This window comes from Streptopelia decaocto, assembly GCF_964273445.1.
Source record: "Streptopelia decaocto genome assembly, chromosome: 16".
In the NCBI taxonomy this organism is placed as follows: Eukaryota; Metazoa; Chordata; class Aves; order Columbiformes; family Columbidae; genus Streptopelia; species Streptopelia decaocto.
The window spans coordinates 6484149-6507481 of NC_138671.1; the positions used below are offsets into that span (position 1 = coordinate 6484149).

Sequence of the window (23333 nt, forward strand, 5' to 3'; positions counted from 1 at the left end):
CTTGAAGTGAAGGTCTTAACACTTTTATGGTAAAGCTGATCCATAAAGCCAGTTCTGCTATAGGAAGTTCTTCAAAATACTGGAAAAGGCAAAATTGTCATTGTATTTTTTGCACCACTGATCAGCTCCTTGGAGTAAGTGCTGCCAGGCAGGTGGTTTTTGCCCCTTTCTGCTAAAGTTAACCTAGGTGTCAAAGTCACAGGTGCCAACAGGTGGGCTGGGTCCCCTCGGTAGGTTCGACCCATATGTTTCTGAGCTCTGCTTTATGAAATACCAAGTTCCTCGTGGTTTCAGCCGTTTAGGAGGTTGCGGTGGGAACGCCGAGTTTGCCATGAGCGCGGTGGTCCCACCGCACGTTAAACACCGGCTGAAGAGCAGGAAAAGGAGGTCGTGGGTACGTGACCTCGCGTGGAAATCAATGGGGGCTGCGGGCCGGGCTGTGCGGGGCTCACCCGTCCGGGAGGGGCCGGAGCCCCCGGGCGGGTAGGGCCGCGCTCCGAGGCCGAGGGGGCTGCTCCCGTCCCCGCTGCCCCGCGGGGGCGGCGCTGCCCGCCTGGGCCGGGTGTGATCAGCAACCGGGAGCCGCGACGGCACCTGGAGGCGGCTCCACCCCCGTCCCAGGAAGGGAGCGACCAGCGGGGCGGGAGGGAAGGAAGGAGGGGAGCGGCCGGATCCGACGGGACGAGACGGGGCTGCCCCTCAGAGGCTGCGCGACCCCGCGGGCAGCGGCCATGGCTTTCGGGAAGGCTCCGAAGGACCCGTTCAGCACCGTCGTGGGCAGCCTGATCGGTGAGTAACGAGGGGAGCCGGGAGGCGCCGGTCCCTGTGAGGAAAGCGGCGGGACGGTCCGTCCCCGCTCTTCCCGGCCGGTCCGGCGGGGCTCGGCGGCGCTCGGAGTCCTCGGCCGGCTGTACCGCGGGTCCCCTTGGCTTTGCAGAGCGGGCGACGTTCGGAGCGCTGCAGACGGAGGAGTGGGGGCAGTTCATGCACATCTGCGACGTGATCAACGCGACGGAGGAGGGGTGAGCGGGGCCCGGGGGGGTGTCCCGGGGTCAGAGGGACAGGCAGCGCTGTGACCTGTCCCCTCTTCCTGGGGGAGATGAGAACAGCCGGGTTTTATCACAGGGGTAGCGCCAGCATTGCTGGAGGGCAGGGCACAATGAGCAGGTGGCCTGCGATGCGTATGTAAAGTTACCCAGAACAAAATAGCAGCAGGGAGCAGGTGTCTTTGGTTCTATGAAGAGTTTTGCCGATTTCGGTACTTCTTGCTCAGCCATCAGGACTTGTAGGGATCAGACTTGTGGTCCCTTCCCCATAGACAAGCCTTAGAGAAAGGTGATAATGTAGGTTTCTCATCTAAGTTGAACATATTTCATATAGCCTATATCACTTTTGAAGTTAAGTACCCCCATGCTCTGCAACATCCAGCCTGGAAAAGACCTTGAGTGTTTGGTTGCCAACATCACTATTTAAAACTCTGCTTTTGACTGAATCACAGTTCCCTATTATGCACTTTCTTGGGAACAGAAGTGGCTCCTTGCACTGAACGGCCCCGTTCTGGTTTGCTCAGCCACTTGCTGCTTTTTGTGTCCTTGTTCCCACTCATAAAAGGAGGAGAAGATTTACTCTCGTGTGAGCTCTGCTGCAGCGTTGCATTGCAAGATCTCGCTGCTAGCAGTGGCAGATTTTAACACCAGCTGGACAGCTTTCTCCAGGAGACTGAGGTATGCCTTGGTTTCTGTGCAGGTTTCTTTTTCTTATCAGCTTTTCCTTCCTTTCATTTTTTTGAAGCCCACACTCTCACCTGTGGTTCTTAGAGCTTGGAAGGTTGATAATAACTCCCTTCTGCTCATTGCCATTAGCAGCAGCACGCTTTGACCCTCAGCGTTAGTTTTTATGGAGAGCTTCTACGCAACAGAGCTTTTTTAAATAAACTACTTCCTCTTGTGCACAGCTTATGCTTACAGAGGAACTCCTCAGAACTTCCTCCTAGGCAACTACTACTAGTCACACTCTGTAACAGGATACGAGGAACAGCAGAACTGCTGTATCTAATTAGGCAAATAGTTATTTTAATGCAATATCCAGCTTCTGACCAGAGCATTTGCAGATGCTTCAGTAAGAGAAGCAGGAATGGAATAGTAGTAGGTACAGCTTTCTGCAAAAGAAAGTTTTCTTCTCTGCTCTTGTCCATCACTTGATGCTCAACTGGTATGACTGGGCGTGACAAAGGATTAAGAAAAATAGAGCAGTCTCTTCTTTCTTCTGATGAAATACAACAACATTCAAACTGAAAAATGCAGTAATGGTAAATACCCATTTAGTTTCATTGGCTTTGAAACCTTTTCGACAAAGATTTATTTTTTTCTTATTGAAACATTGTATTTATGCCTGTTGCTCCATCTGAGGTGCTAGAGAGATCCTGAAGAGACTTTAGGACATCTTGTTTTTGTTGATCACGAGTGCTGAGCTGGCCCTAATAATTGAACACTATAGATAACCCATAGTAATCAGGCAAAGCTGTTTCCTGCATGTGATAAGTTTGATACCATCTTCCACCCTTTTCCTCCTACAAAGATAGTTAAAAGATATGGGGTGTATATATAGAAATCAAAATGACTGGGCCAGAAATGCCACTATCTCTGGGGTGGAATGAGTTGTCCATCCATACATGATAATTACTCAGATGAGTTAAAAGCATCCTGCAATTAGAAGATTGGAAGCTGACCAAGACACCTCTACCCCTGACAGCACTCCCAGGAGAATATTTTTTAATTGCATCATACATGATACAGCTGATAATTGTTGTTTCACAGCAATAAATGCTAGATAAGTAAATCTACTGTACAGCAGTGAAATAACATAGTTTTGGAAGAAACTGTAGAGGGGAATAACTTTATTTCTCTGCACAATTCTCTGGAGTAATGCACAGTCTGCAGTAACAAACCTGATTCACTGCTTTGTTACTCCAGCTCAACACTGGAGTGATGTTGCTGACATCAGTGGGACAATTGCTCTAGTTTTATGTGGGTGTAAATACAGGGATGAATTTAGTCCCATATCTCAGGCCAGTATTTTTGGCTGTTGGATGAAGTTGTGAAGTAGAAAAACAAACTTCACTGGTAACTTTTTCTACTTAATTTCTTGTCACAGGCCTAAAGATGCGGTTAAAGCACTAAAGAAAAAGCTTTCAAAAAACTGTAACCATAAGGAAATCAGGCTTACCCTGTCTGTAAGTACAGCTATGTTTATATTAATTAGACGCTAAGAAGGAAAACATTTTAAACGATAAGGCGGCATGCAAATTATCACTGATGCAACTCTCCGAGATGTTTTCTGTCTTTGTTGTTTGTGCGTACAGCGCTACCACAGTGCAGATCAGATGGTCTACTTGTGTTCCGTGGAGTCCTGGATGATTCAAATTCTTAAATTTAATGTAGCCTTCTCCCTCTGCCCCAAACCTGCGCTATGTAAAATAGTATAGTCCTTATTTACTCTAGTGACCGCCCCTCTGTGAGTGCCCCACCTGTTTGTGAAAGATACAGAGGTTGGGATAGTACGTAAAAGCCACATTTGACCATTCCATTAGTCACCTTGTGGTACTGATCTTAGTTAAAGTAAACGTGGTATGCAGTGTGGTAGAATGTGCTGTACTTGTTTTGTAAAGGTGTTATCGTGTATAAATGAGAAGCTTGAATGAAAGGGTAACAGTGGTGAGTTAAGCAAGGGAGCGAGGCACATGGTCAGCCACAAAAGATTTAGATGCTATGACTAAAGGTCGGAGCGGCTGGGAATGTCCTCACTTGAGATAAGCTGGCCTCCAGCATCTGACTGTTTCCAAACTGTCCCAGAGTTTGGAGGGGTGTTGTGATTTCAGTCAGTTTAAGATTTATGGGAGTACGTTTCCGTAGTTCTCCGTTTTGCGCCACACTGATAACAAAGGCAGTAGCAGGAACTTCCCAACACTGTCATAATTCCCGGGTTCCCCACTTGAATTACTCTTGACTACTAGGAGTGCAGCTCTGAGAAGAATCATACCATTTGTATTGTAAGTTGTTGGGGATTTGTGTCTTTCATTATTTGTCTAGAAGTATTTTCTTTGCTGTTTCCTTTTTTGATGTTGTAGAGGCCTGTCTGCATTACATTGGGTGCTACTCATGGGTTTGGTATTTGTTGTGCAAAATCATTATCTATATCAATATATGCTGAGAAGTGATTAAGGAAGATGGGTGATTGACATTGTTGAATTGTAGGTCACTTAGCAATTGCCCAAGGGTCTCCTGATAAGTTAGAGATGCAGATAAATGTGTTACACATACTGATGTATATACCTTCAGCTCATTCCACTTCCACACTTCTTTCTTGGCTTCCTCCTCCACTGTCTCATGAGTCAACTTTTTCTGTTTTCCATGCGTTTGCATAACAGAAACATGCGGTTTCCACTGTAATTGCAATCCTGTATCAGATCTGCTTGCTTCCTCCTGCAGCCTTTGTGCACCTTAGTCCTCTTCTGAATATCTAACACAGTCAGCTGGAGTTATGATAACCCAATGCTTGGATTTCTGGAGCCCTTTGGATATTTACTCTGCAGATATACCCAAGGTGACATTATAGCTTAGCTCTTAAGAATGTAAAAGTGGGAAAAGAATCTTGTTTCAGGTGTATCCAAGGAAGAACTTCACCACATTGACCTGGAAGCCTATGGTATTTACTTACAGGTGGAGTGCGTACCACGTTTCAGTTGTGCTTGTAGCTTGACACTGGTTTTTTTTACCCTTCCAGGTCCCTTTCTCCAAGTCTGCTCTCACCCACTCACGTGTACACATGTAACTGTACCTCCCAGTCAATCACATCCTTTTGGCCCAGTTGCTGTTTTCTGACTGCAGGTTTCTTCTTGAGTTCCTTGATCTTTTTTGTTCTTGTTTGTTTGTTTTTCTGTATTTTTTTAATTCCTTCTTTTTAAATAAGTGCCAGCCTTTCCTCTAACACTCCATCTTCCTGCTTTGTAAGATATTGCCTATGTTTCCTACAGTAAATGTGGTCTTCCAGCTTTTGAAACTTTACATCAAATTGTCTCTCCTACCTACATTAGATAAAACTAAGAAGGCAACAGATCTATAAATCACTTTTCTTTTGGAATGTACTTTGGTCCACTTTTGTTTACTCAACCTTGAAGTTCTGGAATGTAATCTTTCTAATGAAACTGCCGAAGGAACTTATTCCCAGACAATACACACAAGAGTGAAATGTGAAAGTCTTCATCTGAAGTAGCATGACTGCGTGTGTCAGCCCTGATTCTGTCATCGAGACGTTAAATCTCAACAGTGCCTTCCTCCTCCTGGCTCACAGGCGCGTGTTTATTTACTCGGAGGAGGAAGGGTGAGTGCCAGCTGTATAACGTGTTGGCTGTGGCTTGGCTTTGTGTACTCTGATCTAGGGACCTTACCTGCTGCTTGCGGAGTCACATGGATCGAGGTGTGTGCGGTCGGAACACGGAGTTGCTCCATGCACAGCCTTTGATAAAGGCATGAGATCAGGCTCGGCGGCAGTGATTTGTCAGTCACGGTGAACAGGATTAGAATTTTCAGGCAGGAATCCAACAAAGTGCGTATGCATTATTTGACTCCTTATTGCTAGCAGACTTTGGATACCTAAACTCTGTTTACACAGCGAGACACCTGTTCAGCTGTCTCCAAAGGTCTCCCTTGGGTCTGTAAAGCATTTACACAGTGCCCAACTTCTGGTGCCTGTAAGGTCTTAGGAGCTGAACAGTACATGCCGGAGCAGTTTATTGAGCGTGTCTCGCTCTGTACCTGTGTCCACACGCACACTCTGACATACAAAGCAGTGGGGAGAAATTTAAGATGGAATTGTTGTTTCATTTCTGCACTATGTAGTTGGAAAATATTTTAAAGGAAGTTGTTGGTTAGATTTAAATTTTGGAAAGTTGTGGGTTTTTTGGGGGGGCAGGTTGCTGCCTTAGGCTTTTTTTTGGTTTTCCTTTTAATATTATGTAAGTTTTCAGATGTGAAAAAAAAAATAAAATAAAATAGCATGGCAAATGTGGCCTTTAGATTTTCATTTGTTAAATTAACGTTTCACAAAGCAGAGCATCTGAAAAACAAAAACATGAGAGAGCCTTCCTGCTCCCCAATCAAAAATGTCCAAGTCAATTTTATTACACTTCATGGGATACGTGGGCAAAGAGGAAAAGAAAAGGACATTGAGTAGGAATAAAAGAAGCAGCTCTGTCAATTTTAACAGCTCTAAGGTCTTGCCTGTCATTTAGAGGACATTTAATGCTTTGGTTGAAGTTAATTTGCCCTTTCTGTTATTAAAACGTGTTTCTATTGAGATTCCATTGTGCTGTGTGGAGCAGTGGTTGACTTGGCCACCTTGGATCTATTCATTCCAATGGAACTGCTTGGGAAGCCGAAGTCCTATTTGCAATGTGAAATAACCATACTGAAATTCCAACGAAAGGTGTTATTACCATGAAAGTGGCTTGTTCATGAATGGTCCAGTTAAAAATAATTGAGTCAAGCTCTTCTTTTTCTTACACCAGCTGAGTTTCACTCTGAGTGAGTGGGCTGTACCGGCATAATTGAGTGGAGGATCTGACCCATTAGTTCAGTACTTTCATTCAGAGGGTAAATACTCAGTCCCTTAAGTAGGGAATTAATATTAGGGAGTAGCATACCAAATTTCCCATGCACTGGGTTGAAAATGTTTTACACAGACCATCTTTGAAGTACTGCACAGGCAAATGACTTGGTTTATTAGCATATGTTTCATGTACTCTTTCAAATGAAAAATAATGATTCGAGCCAAGATTTTTTTTGTAATTATCTCTCAGTTAGTTTTGTGCACAGCAGTTTGCCAGCGTCTCTTTGTTCTGCTCTGTTTTCAGTTCAGCAATATATTTTCTTCTGGTTTTAAGCCTCTTCTCCCGTAAGTTCCTGATCACACTGGGAGAAAAATCCCCAAGTCCTGAGGCTAGAAAATGAGTTACTAAAATTATTTCAACTTAGTCAAATGTAGTCTGCTCTGAATAGGAAAGTATATTTAACCTACTTTTATCAAGATTACAACAGCATCCTTTAAATTCTGTGTAGCCTTTTGAGAATATATCTGTCTGTTGTGTGATTCAGGGGAAGTTTTGTCTCAAAACCCATGAAATTTGCAAACTTTTTTAAACTTCTGCCCTTTTCTTTCACCTTTCTATCTTCCCTCTTAAATTGGGATGGAAAGTAAAGATATTGTTGAAGAGCAAAAAGCACAAGAGTGACTGTTTTTCTCTACATGGGGCATCATAATCCTGTGGTCAATCTCCTGAGCCAGGGAAGATAAGTTCTGTTCCTGCTTCTGCACCTGATCTGACCCCAGTTTCCCATCGAGACTTGTACTGGCTTGATTTCAGGTGACTGGGATGCAGTGACAGCTTTTGATAACTCTTCTGTAATATGGGAATTATAATCAGTCACCTTCAGGTACACAAAGGAGAAGAATTATGTCATTATCACATAGTGCTATATTTGGTAGGGCAGGCATATTGTTTGCAGGGATCCTGCTCTGAGCATTCCAAGCAGAGTTTTGGAAGTAGACTTCTTCCGTGAAGATGAATCTGACAATTGGAACCATTCATCTCTTCTGTTTCAAATCAATGTGACCTTTAAAACGCATGGAGAAATTGTGCTCTGAGTTGTTGAATTTGTTCTTTTCTGTTTTTTTTTTTTTTTCATTAGTTTCTCAGAGGGCAGATCAAAAGACAGGCATTTAGTAGCCTTATTTTCTTGTAGAGCTCTTCAGAATCTGTCAGACCAGGGTACCTATGTGCTAGGCGGTGAACTAATTCTATTACTAAATCCATACAAGTTGTTTTTTAAGCTATGGACAAATTTCATGCTGTTAAGGTACCATGTGTTCAGTAATTATTATGACACGGAAACAAGTGTGACCCTACTTCTCTGTAAAAAATAGTGTAACTCTGGCTAACACATCTCATTTTGTATTGTGTTGGTGTAACAGTGCACACAGTGAGTTACTGTTCCCTGTAGTAACCTCATCAGACACTCTACTGAGATGGCTGGCAATAATCCATTCATATCCGTTTGTACACTTCCCCATAACATTTGGAACAAATTAAACAAAAGGAAACAAAAGCAGTCAAGTTGTTTGGTGTTTTTTTTTTTTTTTTCCTAGTATCTAACAGAAGCTTTTTGTGTGTGCAGCTGCTTGACATGTGTATAGAGAACTGTGGCCCAAGATTCCAGTCATTAGTTGTGAAGAAAGATTTCTGTAAAGACAAGCTGGTGAAACTGCTGAATCCGAGATACAACCTGCCAATTGACCTGCAGGAGAAAATCTTGACCTTTGTGATGGTAAGTCTGGAGTAAACAGTAAGTGTTTGTCTCTGTGGCATGGTAAACGTTTAATGATGCAGCCCGTTTCTGTACTATAACATACTCATGGGAACATGTTCCTTAGGCAGACTGTTCTTGCTGTTCCTGCTGCGTGCAGGAGTAGCACAGGCTGGAAGACAAGGGGAGGGAACTGGGAAACCATCAACTTCCACCCTTTCTGTTCCTGTCCCAGTCTGTGTCCCCACTGAGCCAGCAGGACAAGAGGTGACTGTGGAGCTGTGGTGGTTCCTGCTGCTCCCAGTGGAGTCACGATAGCGGGAGTGGATGGAGGGACTGACCTGCCTTTAGGAGCACTTGTTTAAGAAGCGCTTGTCTGACCCATTGACTGTCCATTTCTGTTCCTGTTATTTCGAAACTAGACGTGGGCCCGAGGTTTCCAAGGAATGGTGGATGTGAGCGAAGTAAAAGACGTTTATCTAGAACTGCTGAAGAAAGGAGTGGAGTTTCCGTCTTCTGCCACCAGCAGAGGGGGACCCAAGGTAGGGATACACAAGGATACTTCATTAACCATTGTCAATCAGCAACAGGATGTGTTAATTGTTTGAGCTCTGTAGATAAAGGAGGTGTGTTTGTTTTGTTGTGTTTTTTATTTAAGTGCTCCAGGGCACAATATGACCAACCTACTTAAGCATGCGAGCAGAAAACAGTTTCAGTTATAACAGCTAAGATAACAACAAAGAAACCTGGCCTATATAATAGTTTATTTATTTTATTTCAAAGCTCAGATGAGTGGATGTGTTCTCAAAAAGGAATCATCTCTCACTTGAGGCTTTCAAAGTGTGTAAAGGATTTTGGTATGCCGTTTACCTCAAAATGAATGAAAGCTGAGTGCTCCAAACTTGTCAACTTCTGAAAGCTTCAACTAAAATGAGTAAGATGCAGATAGAGCAGATAGGAATAATTCAGATTTATCCTGAGTTTTTCTTATTGAATAGCAGAATGTACAAAAGCTTACATATTGAAAGGTTGTTTGAACAAGCTGTGTGGAGAATGCTCTTGATAGACAATTTTCTTTTTCCTCACCAAGTACAGTAGAGACTAATCTCTGTACCACATGTATCTGCCAGTTAAAATCAGCTGCAAACCTTCTGTTGATCTCAGCAACAGCAGACCTGAATGCATTTTTTAGCTCAAGTCTGTAGAGAGTGAAGGACTTGAAGTGTGCAGGGTGGGTTTTGGATTTGGATTTTTTTAATTCAACTGCAATGCAAGTGAAGCTTTCTGCAGACAAAGTGTTCCAGCTTTTTGATCCAGAAGGCCTTTGTAGTTCATCTTCTGCGGACACCCAGAGTTACCCACCCGACCTTTCCACTGCTTCCAAGTGTGATTGTATTCTAAGCTATCCTTCATTGTAAAATTGCAGTGGCACTTTGGGAAGGGCTCTCAGCTGTTAGATGGCTTAAGAGCTCAAGGAGCCAGCCTGGTCTTAGCCTTCCCACTTTATCCTGTGATGGAATTTCCTTGTAAACCCATTTAAAAAGTATCTGAATTCCAAGCCTCATTCATTACAAAATGGTCATTAGATTCATTCTTGTAGACCTTGCTCAACAAATTCCCTAGGAGTATTGATTATGAGAAAGCTAATGCCTAGTTGTCTAGTCTGACAAAGATGCTTTGCAGCTCTCTCAACTGGATGTGTTCTTCAATTCTTTTGTTAAATCCAAGCTCTGCTCTCTTATCTTTCCTCAGACTTCATCTCAGCCCTCTACAAAGTCATCACCATCTTCTGCTAATCCTGCAAGTCGTTCCTTATTGCCTCTTCCCACAGGCCCAACGTTACTGTTGACCGCGGAGCAGGTGCAGTACCACAGGTTTAGAGGGGGGCAGGTCCATGGAAATGTACTGCTGATGTGCGATTGTGACAACCCGGGTGCTTAGACCACTGGAAGGGACCATCAGTTCAAGTGGCATCGTTCTGTATTTGGGGATTTAGGTTCATTCTCCTGAAGATGTTTTATGCGGCAGTGTTCCAAAGCAAAGTAGGCAGAAGTGAGTTCAATAAATGCCATGCTGTACCCCAGCCAGAAAGTGGAATCATTTACGCAAGCGTGAGCATATCTAATGATGTCTTACAATGTTGTTATGCAAATCGGTAAAAGTTACTTCAAAGATAAGTGAGAAAGCCGAACTTACTTTTGCATAAGGCTTGTGTGAAGAGATTATTATAAAAGGCAGAAAGGAAAGGACACTTTACTTCCATTCCTGCTTGGCCTGTGGTTAACTAAAAAGACTAACAGTAATATTATCGAGAGGGATTAACTGTAAGGAAAATGAGCAGTACTATCATCCTTGGTTCTTAGTTTGATTGTGAATATAAAATCTTAAGCTAATTCCATTAGTTTTCATGGTATGTCACTAGAGTGAAATAATGCTAATTAGGCCCATATTGTACCTAAGGCGGAAGAAAGTATGTACTAGAGCTAAGAATTATTTTGCTTGCTCAGTTCACCTATACAGTATTCTCTTCTGTTAACAGGTTGGGAAATTGTACAGTGAACTGGATATGGCAAAAATGAATGTGAGAGTCATGTCATCAATATTGAAAGAAAATGTTCCTGGCTCTGAAAATCCAGATGATATGAATCTTTTACAGGTATGTGACAATTCTTTGGTAGGGGCTATTGGTTTGATTTAGTCAAAGCTGATTTTAAAATATGTCGTATCATTTCTTGTAACATCTGGATCCAGATTGCCAAATACAATCCAACAACAGGTTTCTGTCACTGGTTTTGCTCAGCTTTCCCGTGTTGCCTTCACCTTCCCGTGATATCATTATAGATAGTCAAGAAAGGAAAATACAGCTTGCAATGCAAATTTAAGCTCTAGGGAATTCCAAGGGCAAAGGGATTTCATAATAGAGCATTCTCTGTTGAGCATGTTCTGTCAAACAGCCCCGAGAACATTCCAGTTGAACGCTGTTGCTTTGTGGGAAAATAGATGATGACACAGTCTCTCATATCCGTCTTGGAGATTTCTGTGCTCTCTTTATTATTACCAGTACCTTCAAGGCAGACGGAAGGCCGGTGAAGAATATGAAACATTAGTTTTATGTGCGTGACCTCAAAGACTGGGAGCTCGCTGTGCTATAGATGAATCCATGTACTCTTAAAGTGTAGCCTGGAGGAAGTGTATTGCAATAGTCCAGTTTAGATTTGACAGTGAACGTGCACACATTCTTCCTCCTGTGACGTCATTTCTTCTACTTGCTTGTGCTGTATTTTCTATTTTAGAAATTTAAAATGCAGTATTACTTCAGCATTGCGATAGTGACCTATATCAATGGATATTTTTCTGTTTCATTTTGTCTGCAAGAATTTAAAAAGCTTTTATCACACCCTTCTGTTTCTAAACTTGCCTCTGAACTTCTATGACAAGGAAGCATTTTTGGTAATTTGTCAGCATTAAATGTTTTGGAGGACTGAACTAATTGTTTGCAAGTGTTCGGTGTGCATTTATTGCCCAGTGGAGAATTTTTCCTTTGCCAGGAACCCCGATTGGGCGCTGTTGGTTTGCCCTTGAGGTTGTGCAGTTTACAGGTTGGTTCACAGCTGGAGGTGAGATACAGAGACAGCAGCTGTTTGCCACTGTCTCATCTTTACAGGCAGTGCTGCTGGGCTGGGGGAACCAGACAGGAGACAGACACAACCTCTCAGTGGTTTTTCTTCCCCTGGGAATTCCTCGTATCTCCAACACTGTCTCTTTTGCAGAGATCTGTGGAGCTGAAGTCCAAGGAGGGAAGGGCCTGTGAAGCAAGAATGTGAGCAGAGTAGATTTTAAACACAGTCAAGGCAAACAGCTGTTGTAATAGATCGCAGAGGGTTTGCTTTGCCTGCACGGGAGGATTGAGTATAGGTTGTGCCAGTGATGGACGCCACCTAATTAGCCGACTTATGGCTGTTCTATAAACAATACTTCTGTACTGCTATTGCCATCAGGGAGGTTGCCAAGGTGCAAACTGGCCTCGATGATTTAACCAGCCAGAGAGACTGCGCTGGTTTGGTGCGCTCGGCCGCCTCTGTCCATCTGTGGCAGGGGAAGCGTTTCGGGTTGTGAAACAGGAAAATTATGTCCTTGGTTTCCTGTCTCCTACTATGGCCCTTCGGCATGTTGGCGCACAGATTAGGTTGCCACAGTAAACCAGTGGATTCTTATTGACGCTCCCAGTAATAAAATTGTTGGCAAAAGTTTGAGGACAGGGTGTGGAGTTCCCATTTGTGGGGGAGTGACTGAAAACTCATTCCTTCCGCACTAATTTCACTGTTGTTCTTTTTGTTCTTTTCCCCCTTGCACCCGGTGGTTTAAAGCACTAAGCATGGCAAGCTTGTTGCTTTAGCAATGTTTAATGTTCTCTTTTGTTTGTGGCACTACCGGGATTGCTTGGATTAGGTTTTTGTTTTCAGAGAACAATGTCCTTTATGCAAAGAGCTGCTTGTTTAGGCTTTAAGTTGCAAATATTAAATTTCAGTCCTTCAGAGTATCTGGAATCTCTCAATATAAAAACTCTACTAGGGTAAACTCAGTGCAACATATTTTCAGTTCTGTGGCTTCATTAGTGGTTAAGCTCCTCCTGTTCCCCACCCTGTTTTGAACAAGGCTTAAGGTGGCAGATCTCGCTTGAGATCTTGTGCCGACCAGCAGCAGTAGTTGAGGAATAGCTGAAGCAGTGTCCGCCAAAAAGAATCACAAACCAGTGCATAGACATACCTGATAGAAATGTAGAATTTAAGTCCAGATCATGAGCTGGTAAGAATTATCACAAATTCATTGGAATCTCTGGTGATCATTACACCAGCTGGCAGTCAATCATTGTAAAGCCCCAGTTTTCAACATGTAAGAGTGCAGGCATCATTGGGTGGGAACAGAACCTGGCAAATCCATGCTTGAAATGAGTATCTCAGTTTCTTTATTCAAAAGTTTGCCTGTATAATGGAGTCATAAGAAACAACACACTTTTTTAAATGCAAATCAGATAGTAAAGTGTGGACAGGTTTCAAATTTAAATTACAGATGTTAAACTGAATACATTTCTGTGTGTTTTATCCCGGGCTCTGAAGATACACAACTGGAAGGTACAGGACTCTGTAATCCTTATGTAGATTTGGCAAAGGGGTGCAAAATTTCTTTTTACATAAATCATTTATTTACACTAAGTATATGGGGTTTTTGAGGAAAAATCGGATCACTTTGAAAACGATACCAGAACAATTTCTGAATAGTAGTGTGCAAACAGAGTAGTTTTCTTTCTTTTTTCCTTTTTTCTTAAGCAGAGCCAGCCAGCATTTGCAAACGCACTGTGGGGGGTGGGAAATGTTGGCTGAGATGAAGTTCCTGTTGCTAAAGAATTTGTTTCTTGGAACATGCAAAATCTGCAGTGGAGAGGAATATAAATAAACCATCCTCCATTTCAACTGGCAGTAATGCAAAATTCTGCTCAGTAAACTCTCATCATTCCCCAATCAGCTGATTCTAATAGGTTTGTGTTACTTTCTCAAAAAGTGTATAGAATAAGTGCATCCAAACTTCCCCTCTCAGAGCTCAAGATTTGCATCACGGAGCACTCCTGCCCTTCAGACTATTCTCTTTTCTTCAAGCAGACGTAGAACAGGATCACATCCATTACATCCATGTGAAGCATCCTGCTGAGTTTAATCAGCTTCAAACAAGATCAAATCAAATTTGCTCTGCATCACCCAGAGGTGTCGTTGTTATTTTGCAATTTGTAATTTTGACTTTAGAGACAGAGATATCTTTGGAAAATAAAGGTGGGTCAAGAGGTAGGGCTTGGGTTGGGGTAGAAGTGTTGGCTGTGATGATAGGAGTTGTCAACCTGCCTTGCAGTGATCAAAGACATGCAAATAGCATAATTTTCAACGTTTGGTATGTGTGTGGTTTGTATAAATTAAGGAATGTTACTTGTGAGTCTGCAGCGCTCAAGCATCTTATCATTCTTCTCCAGAACTGAACAAATTGGGTGATCACAGTTACAGTTGATTTTTTCTTCCTCTGGCAGAAACTGTATAAGACCTGTCGGATGATGCAGGAGAGGATCATGGAATTGCTGGTGACAGTGGAGAATGAAGATGTGATAGTTGAGTTAATACAAGTAAATGAAGATTTGAATAATGTCCTCCTGGGACATGAAAGGTAAGGACAGGGCCATTCTCCTCACATTTGGTGTCGTAACTGAATGAGCTCACTTAATGGACACAGATGGTCCCTACATCTAATGTTGATCCTCAAAAAGAAGGCAGATTTTTATCCAGAAAATATATATATATATATATATATATATTTATAAAATAATTTTATGTATTTGCCTTCCCTTAAACAGTGCTTGCAAAAGTAGTTAGAGAACCATTAGAATGGGACAAAACAAATGAACAGTGTAGACAGGGAAATCAGATGGAGGCATGTAAGGAAAAATCACTTTGGTATTTGACATTCCTTTTTGGTGGTGCACAGTGTCACCAGTCTGCTATAAATCCTTTGGTACTGGCGATGGTCCTTATCTCTGTTAAGTGTATATACTTCCAGGAAAGAATATTTTTCTTCTCCTTTTTAAGCAATTTTGACAGCTTTACTGCAGAAACCAGCCATGGAATAGCATTCTGCCTCATTGCATGCTTAAGAGAGTTGCTTGATTTTTCTCAACTGGATTGAAACGTGCTGTTCTACTTGTCTTACAGCAGAAAATGTTTGTTTGTTTTACACACAGAAGCACTGCAGTGCTTGCATTAACATCCTGTGTGTTCGTCTCTTAGATCATTGGTAGCATGACTAGATGCTAGCAAAACAGGAATTAATTTCAAACTCAAAATTCCAGTACTGTTTCCCAAAACATCATAGTGAATATACTCATGGAGACTATTATGGTTTAATGGGAACTAGCCTTCCATGTTAAGTAGTTTATCTCCTCCATGGCTAAGAAATGTTCTAGAAATCATTATGCATCAAGTACAATGGTTCATGATTTAAATTTAGCAGGTTTAGAATTTAGTAACCTTTTCTTTTTAAATCTCTTCTGAATGATGCACTGAAAATATCACTAATTTTTCTAAGTGTCATGGCACAAACTTTAGGCCTAATCTTGACAACCTTTAGTTTTCATTTATCCTTAAATCTTGTGTGATCAGCAGCGTTAGTGTGTTTTACAGTAACTGCCTTGTGTGCTCACTACTTGCTTTGGGAAGTTTTTCGTTTTAGTAGAGCAAAAATAGCATTCTGTTCAGCTTCTGTAAATCCACTGAAATCAGATGCGGGCTTACAGTTTTTATGTGACTGATGAATACTGGTGAGGCCAAGAACCTCTTGAACTGTGAATAGCGGCTTGTGGATATAATTCAATAAATTCCTTATGAGAGACTCAACTGGTGATTGAAGGAGCAATTAATTGGCCATTGTGAAACTGGACAGAAAACTGCATTTTAGTACTATAATGTTATAGTTCATACGCAATGAGTCTTCCTGGTTTAGAGTTGATAAGTATTAAAATGTATTTGTTTAGTGTTTGCTGCAGACGATCTGTTCTTTGGAACTCCCTCTGAGCAATGAGATGTGTAAAGGACAAACTAATTTTAACAAGTTGCATCTGTTTCATACTATGTGTATGGTTTGAAGACAAGTCATGCTGCATTCTCTGTTTCTGGTTATTAACATAGAGTCCAAATTAAATCAGGAGCAATCACCATTGTGCAATAAACCGGCCTTGTGTGTGTAACGATGACTCCCTCTAGTGGCTCCACCAATTTGTTGGTTCTTCCTGTATTTCAGATAAATATTTATGTTCTGCAGTTGGAATGCTTTTTTTCTTGTGTTCCTACTCATATATATGTATATATATATAGTCTTTGTGAGCCTCACCAGTATGGTAACCCTGAATAGCAAATGCAGTTGTGTAGATGGTCTCATGTCTGTACCGTTTAAGGCTCTGACTTCTGAAATGGGTGGACCTTGTGGGTGCTGAATGTCACTGGCTGGGTCTCCTCTGCACCCATTGCAGCACTGTTACAACTCCTGGTACATAAATATTCATGCAGGTGGATTTTCTGGCTTCCAATTCTTGTAAAAGGTGATTTCAAATGCCTGAACTAATGAGAGGGCTGTGTCCCAGAGTAGATGTGTGGTTTGTCCTGAGATGGTGTGAGGGAACATGGGGAATCTCTGAGGACTGAAGCTTCCTGGAGCTCGGTTGGAAGAGTCTTCTGGTCAGGAGGAGACAGATTTGGCACAGTGCTTGTTCATCTGGCGTGAACAGAGGCCAACTTCATTGTCAGCTATGCCTCAGTTTTGTTACGGAAGAAACAGGTGTCTGTCTCCAAAAGTGAGCCCAGGAACAAACCAAGTGGTGTTAGAGGAGGTGATGAGAGGACCACAGCCCTGGGCTGGAGAGAGTCACATTGTAGTGCTGAGAGAGAAAAACACCCGTAGTGCTTTGATAATCAAACTTGGATCATAACTGGTTTCCTGCTCTTACAAATAACATCACAGAAATATCAGAATGAACAGTTAATTCTGCAACTCCAACAGGTTCTCTCGGAACAGAGTTCGGTTTTTGGAGAATCAGAGGATACAACGTGAACGCGCAGAGGTGAGTAATTACAGATGAACTTGTGAACTGCAGGACTGTAAATATTCCTTTTTCTGTTCATCGTGAAAAATGCACTTTTGATATATGCAGAATTTTATTCTCTAGTTGAGAGGCACAGGAGGGAGCAGCCTGGTACTGCTCGTGGATTTTCTAAAGCCTCGCTTGCAGAATTCAATGCAACTTCACATAAATAAAGTAGCAAATAATGTCAAACCTAAGGTGGAAGCTTGGTCAGGAAAATGAGAGAGAGAGAGAGAGAGAGAGAGAGAGAGAGAGAGAGAGAGAGAGAGATCTGTTCAAATGCTGGTTTATTACCTCCACAGCTAAACACTATTATCTGCCATGTACAAAATTAAGAACTGTGATGTTTCTTTTCATTTGTTCTTTGTTAAGCATTTATAGACTGAAATATTACTACATTATTAGAATTCATTATTACTGATGTTGTGGGGGTTTTTTTGAGTCAAACCTTTTTCTGAGTTATGAATAATAGCTTGTAGCAAATCTTTAATGACTGTCCTTCACTGATTGATAATTATGGTTGTTAATGATTGTTGCCCAAAGTAGTTTTGCACGTTTCTGCTTCTGCTAAGCCATAATTGTATAGCTGCCTAGGCCTCAATATGAAAATGACTGCATTGTGAATGCTGAAATACAGCTGACAATTATTAAGAAAAAGGTAGAAGATGATCTTGTTTTCCTTGAAAAGCTGCTATTACTACATTCTGGTTATGTGGGTGGATGTTTTTGCTTGATGGATATACTGTTGGGTTAGTTAATAGTCCAAATGGTGCAGTCTGAACATTTTTATATTACTCAGGAGTCTCCAAGTTTAAAATACATCTTTTCTTTTGTTAATCTGGTGTGACCAAGCCCATATGACTCAAGCATATGGTTTTATTAAGATCTTTGGTTGGCTACATTTTTAATTCTAATACATTCACTGGAGAAACAAAGGAAACCCTTTTCTGTGTCTAGGAAACATTGTCACGATTTTGAACTTTTCCTATCCAAAACAGGACTGAAAAAAATCAGTCTCCTAAGTGTGTATCAAGTATCAAAACACAAATAAGTGGCATGAAAATAATTGCCCAAGATCAATCAGAAGGTCAATGTCAAACCTGTATTTCAGTAAGCTGACAATTGCTGTTTAGAATTGGGTCCTACTCCTAGTTCAGGATTGTTTTCCTTAAATTTTTGAAACGGCAACATTCCTCAAACTGGTATTTTCTCGAAGGTATTGTTTTGTTTCATGGGCTATCTTCCACATGCACAAAAAAAGAGGAAAAAAAAATGTGTGTGTGTATATATATATATTTATATATATCTATCTCCCGGTCTTCTCTCATACTTGCCAAATTTTATTACTGTGATTTTAAATCTTATATTCTGTGAAAACAGCAATTTGTTTAACAAGTTCCTTTCAAAACAAACAAACAAACAAAAGCCCACCAAGCTTTATTCCTTTTCCAATGTGAAGCTGTACAGCAAACAGCCGTCTGCGCCCTCAAGGGATCTCCTGGACCTCTCTCCTGTGTCAACAGTGGCGAAAACTGACTCTGCAGCATCTCCTTCGGGCCTTAGTAAGTGATGAATTCGCATTTCCCTGTGGTCTGGTGTCCTAAAGCAAACCAACAACAGCATAGTGGAGGAATCAAGAAGCTTCTTGTAAGAAAGAAAACAAAAATTATCCTTTACTTTAAATATGTTCTTTATATCTCCTTAAAAGAAAACCAATGTATATAGGAAAAAAAGATAGTAAAAGGTTTCCTGTAATTTGTTTACAGTGGAAGCAAGAATCTTCTCTTTCCCCATTACTTAAATTTGAACAGTAGAACGTGCTCCGGTTCCTATTACAATGAAGCCTGCAGAATACTGTGGGAGTTGTGTGTTCTGTACACTTGGTAGGACGAAACAGAGATTGGCTTTTCTCATGCCCTCTTGGTTTCCCAAGTTTTTTCAGAAGGCGCTTGGTGTTAGAAACTGTTCACATCTCCTCTAACTTCAGACTTTGTCCATAGTCAGAGGAGTGAGTAAAGCTCCTGACTTGGGTACCTTGAATTACTGTTTGCAGAAGTTCTTCCTTTATTCTCTCTAGGGGAGTCCATATATTGAAATTAAAGGTGTGAATGTGCCCCCAGGAATAAATGCCAATAATTCTATGTCCATCTTTGAGAAACAGTGAAAGGAGTTTTAAGTGGTATCTACCATGTATAGCACTAATGATGGCGTTTGACATTTAAAGGAGATAAATGTGTTGCATCTAAAACCTTCTCAGAGTTAAGATTTTGCCTCTCATATTATAAACAGCAATTTGTTTCAGATTCTTTCTATGCCTTCCAAACAAAACTTTACCCTATCAATGTTCATAGTACAAGTAACTAACGTTCACTTAATAATGTTTAAATGATCATTAATTATCGCCTTGAATTTCAGATTGCGTGTCTGCACACCCTGAAGATAAAAACAGGCATCATCCATCAATTTATCCACAGCTAGATTTACCAACTGCTACAAAAGCTCAGCAATTCCCGTGAGTAATCTCTTATCAAGAAATGGTAATGGATAACAGATCTTCAGAGTTATTAGTACTCTGTAATTCATCTAATGAGTTTGTAGTATGCTCTGAGAACACTGATTTACTACTTTTCCATGTTAGGCCAGCAAAGCAAGTGAAAACTACCTGTGTGCTAGACCTTGCTTAACATGCTTAAAATTACACTGTTCCTGCAGCAGTGTTTAGTTATAGGCATAAATTTATCTCAACGGTCAAAACATACTTAAGATATTATGACTTTCTGCTTGAGTGTTGCCAGTGTTGCAGCGAAAGGGAGAAACAGATGAGTTGTACATGTCAGTGAGAAGAATTTAAGGTAGGAGAGGTGTCCTTGTAGCTCCTGACATTTTATGTGAATGGGCCGCTGGCCCATGTGCCCATGCTGCTGTCAATTGTGACATAAGGTAAAGACAGACCAGCAAAAAAATAATATAACAAGCAGAATGTACAGTTGTGGTAGTTTCTCAGTCACTTTCAATGTATTACTCTCTCCTAGATCTGCAACTGAAGCACAAAACAATAGCGTAAGCAACCCAGCTGGACACTTATATAGCAATGTGAGTAACACTTGTGTTCAGAACAATCATTCTCTGCTGGCAACTGTCAAAATGAGAACTGTTTGGATTTGCCCCGACTACTGTCCAAATGCAATACAAAGATCTACTCTGTGGCCCTTCATGCACCAGGGGACACTGTATTTGGTGACCAGGCCAACTTTCCTCTTCTGTTACCACAGATGCCAATATGAAAGCATATTTTCTTAGGTCCAGCACAATTTCAGTGGGGGGTTTGCGGAAAGCACTTGCTGTATTATTTGTGTATTTGAGTATTTCCACACACATGAATGTGCTACAGATAAGTTCAAAACATCTTTTAGTGTTTTTATGGTGATAAGTTAGGTTGGTAACTGTTGACCTTAGAATTTACCTGCTATAGTTTGAGAGTCTAAAGAGAAGTCAGCACTTAGGGAAGTTAAGTCAAACCAGTTCTCGCAGAATAACATGGTGATGTGCTGTTTTGCTTGGTGTCCTTAGTTGGCGACTCTCTTAAGCCCAGTGCCTCTGCATCCAGTAAATCTACAGACTGGAAATACTACATCGTTAAATGGACCATCACCAGCAGGTAAGGAATAAAGCAGACCACCTAACTCCATCTCCATCTCCACTCCATCTCCACATGGAGATGTACATCTCCATCATGGAGATGTATTTTGCTTGTTAGAACTTAAGGGCTTTACATAATGGCTGTTAAAGGGTGGGAGCAGCAACATTAACAAAATCTCATATTCCTCATGTCTTCTCTTAAATGCATCTGTCCTTTGTAGCATTTAAAACAACTAGGTATGTTGGAGCTAATCTGCCACTTTTAGGAAGATGTAAAAAAGTAACGTGCAGTAAGCATGCTTTTCATTTACCTTTAAATATGGATTTATGTGCCTGTCTTTATACTTCAGCTGGATCAAAGAACAAGTCACAGTCAAGTCATTACTACGAGATAATGGAATTTGATCCCTTGGCTCCCACAGAGTAAGTGACTTTTAAAATAGATGATTTACAGTTTTCTTAGGTGCCAAATGCAAGAAGGCTTCTGAGATGGCTTTTTCTTCTGGGTGATAAACCAAACCACACTCTTCAGACTGTTAACTGACCAACTGGAGTACTAATGTTTTGTAAATTTTCTTCCGATATTTTGGGTATAATCAATCAAGGAATAAACTTCTGTAGTGTGTTCATTGAACAGAATCTGTAAAAAAGTAGTAATGCTGTGTCAAAAACTAGCTACTAAAATCCTCTTCAGTGACATAAAAGGGTGAATAAAACATGGTAATTGTCCTAGGGGAGGAAGCTGATTGACACTTCAACACAAGTAGTTCCAGGGCAAGGTAACCGAAGTTATTCCTAGTCACTGCAATCGTGTTTTTTTTAAGGATGTTGTTCTACTGCATATCAAGAAAATCCTCAATTTAAATGTAAGTTACAAAAGGGAGTGGGTGCTCAGGCTTTCCAGAGGCCAGACAGTCAGATAGAAAACCAATATGAAACTAAACAGATGGCAGAACTTTCCTTTTTGCCAGTAAACTGCAAAAAAATTGAGCCATTACACAAAACCTTATTTCTGAGGAACCATCGAATTCTGAGGTAGAAAAATCCTCAATGAAGTTCGGTTTAGTAATTGCATGACCATGGCATGCTGGCCACTTGCATTTTGCAGTCCCGTTCCCAGACTTCATCAAAAGTCATGATGTCCAGAGGTATCTCATGAAATGTTTAACCACAGAAGTACCACGGGATTGGCTCTTTGTTTCCATGGAAACCTGGGCATCCTACAACTGGTGCTACCCTGTTAGGCAGGGACTATATACTCTTAGCAGTTCAAACTTCAGCAGGATTTTGTTGGTGCATTTTGTCCAAATGAAACAACTGTGGTGCAGGAGTCTCCCTGTTCCTCTTCTTTCAGAGCTATTTATGAAGAAATTGATGTCGTGCTGAAGGAAGAAGTTAAAAAGAATGCTGAAGGTGGAGGTGAAGCCTTTTGCTGATGCTGGTCCTGTGCAGCGGTTCCTATAATGTACAAGTGAATAACAGAACAGTTTTTCTATTTGGACACAACAAACAACTATCGGAATATTAAGCTTTGTGGAAGCTGAAGAGTTACTTGAATCTACACCTTGATAACTTGGCCTGTGTATTTTTCAAGGTGATGTGCACAATTATTTTTTGAGTATTTTGGGGGCCTTTAAAATATGATTTCCAAATTCACCCATGTATGAAGTTAACACTTGACACCTGACACAAGAAAAAGGACTCTTGCAACTATAGAAGAAAGATTTTTCTTCCAACTGCTCTTTTTTGCTGCTCTACCCCTTTATGCAGCAAACAAAACAAAATAGAATGTTACGTTTACAGAAACTGCAGAATCCAATTTCTATTTTGGCCTCATTGCTGTCTGTGCTTATCTCCCTAGAAATTTATGATGGGTTTTTATGTGGAGGACTTTTCTAAAATGGAGCCTCTTGATAGATATCTGAAAACACACTGTTCCTTTCCTACGGCCATATTTTGAATACAGATTCTGTTTTCTTCCTAAAAGCCCACAATATAGTTGAATTTTTGTCTTGGTAAGAACTTGAGCTGGGACACAAGGTGCTGTTATCCACGCTTAACAGAACAGAAAAAAACCTCCTGCTTGTTCCTCTGTTGTTGTTGCTTTTATTTACTCAGTAAATATTGGAGGGGATCAATCATTTACTTCAATGTTCCTGCCCTGCAGAGATTGCTGTTCTGGTGAAGGAAAAACCAATCATCTACAATGCAGATGAGCAATAGTTATTCGTTTATTTTAATCAAGTTGTTTAACCCTGTTAATAACAGTTTTATCTTTTAAGAATTAAAGTGCCTTATCTATTTTAATGCTGAATGCAAAATGTGCACTTTAACAGGTATAGTTCTCTGAATTTATAATTGATATAAAATTTGAGAACTTAGTTTGTGTTCATAGCTGATAAGCTAATTTTTGTGAAATACTTCATTTAAAGTGTTTATTATGTTAAGTGTTTAAGTGATAAGTAGTTCTCAGTCGGTTATGCAATTTTGTGGCATAATATTCCAAATAAAAGCAAGCACTTACTGAGAAGTTAACCCCCATCACTTTTGAGTTTTTACCAGACTATATGTGTATTCCAAGTACAAAATGCAGACAGTGTTGGAAGTATTTTAGTGTGAATCCATGGTGTTTCATCGCATGGTTAGCAATTTTGCAGCTTGCT

General features: G+C 41.0%; 1 protein-coding gene across 1 annotated transcript; it reads left to right on the plus strand.

The window, feature by feature from the left end:
• Window positions 1-940: 940 nt before the first annotated feature.
• Window positions 941-23058, plus strand: TOM1L1 (target of myb1 like 1 membrane trafficking protein). Its single transcript, XM_082067178.1, has 14 exons — window positions 941-1022; window positions 3154-3232; window positions 8232-8381; window positions 8783-8902; window positions 10113-10220; window positions 10900-11016; window positions 14434-14567; window positions 16950-17010; window positions 18491-18593; window positions 19447-19543; window positions 20064-20124; window positions 20602-20689; window positions 21021-21093; window positions 22025-23058. Exons 1-14 carry the CDS (start codon window positions 985-987, stop codon window positions 22104-22106), a joined length of 1311 nt encoding a protein of 436 aa, XP_081923304.1. The 5' UTR covers window positions 941-984; the 3' UTR covers window positions 22107-23058.
• The last annotated feature ends 275 nt before the right edge of the window (window positions 23059-23333 follow it).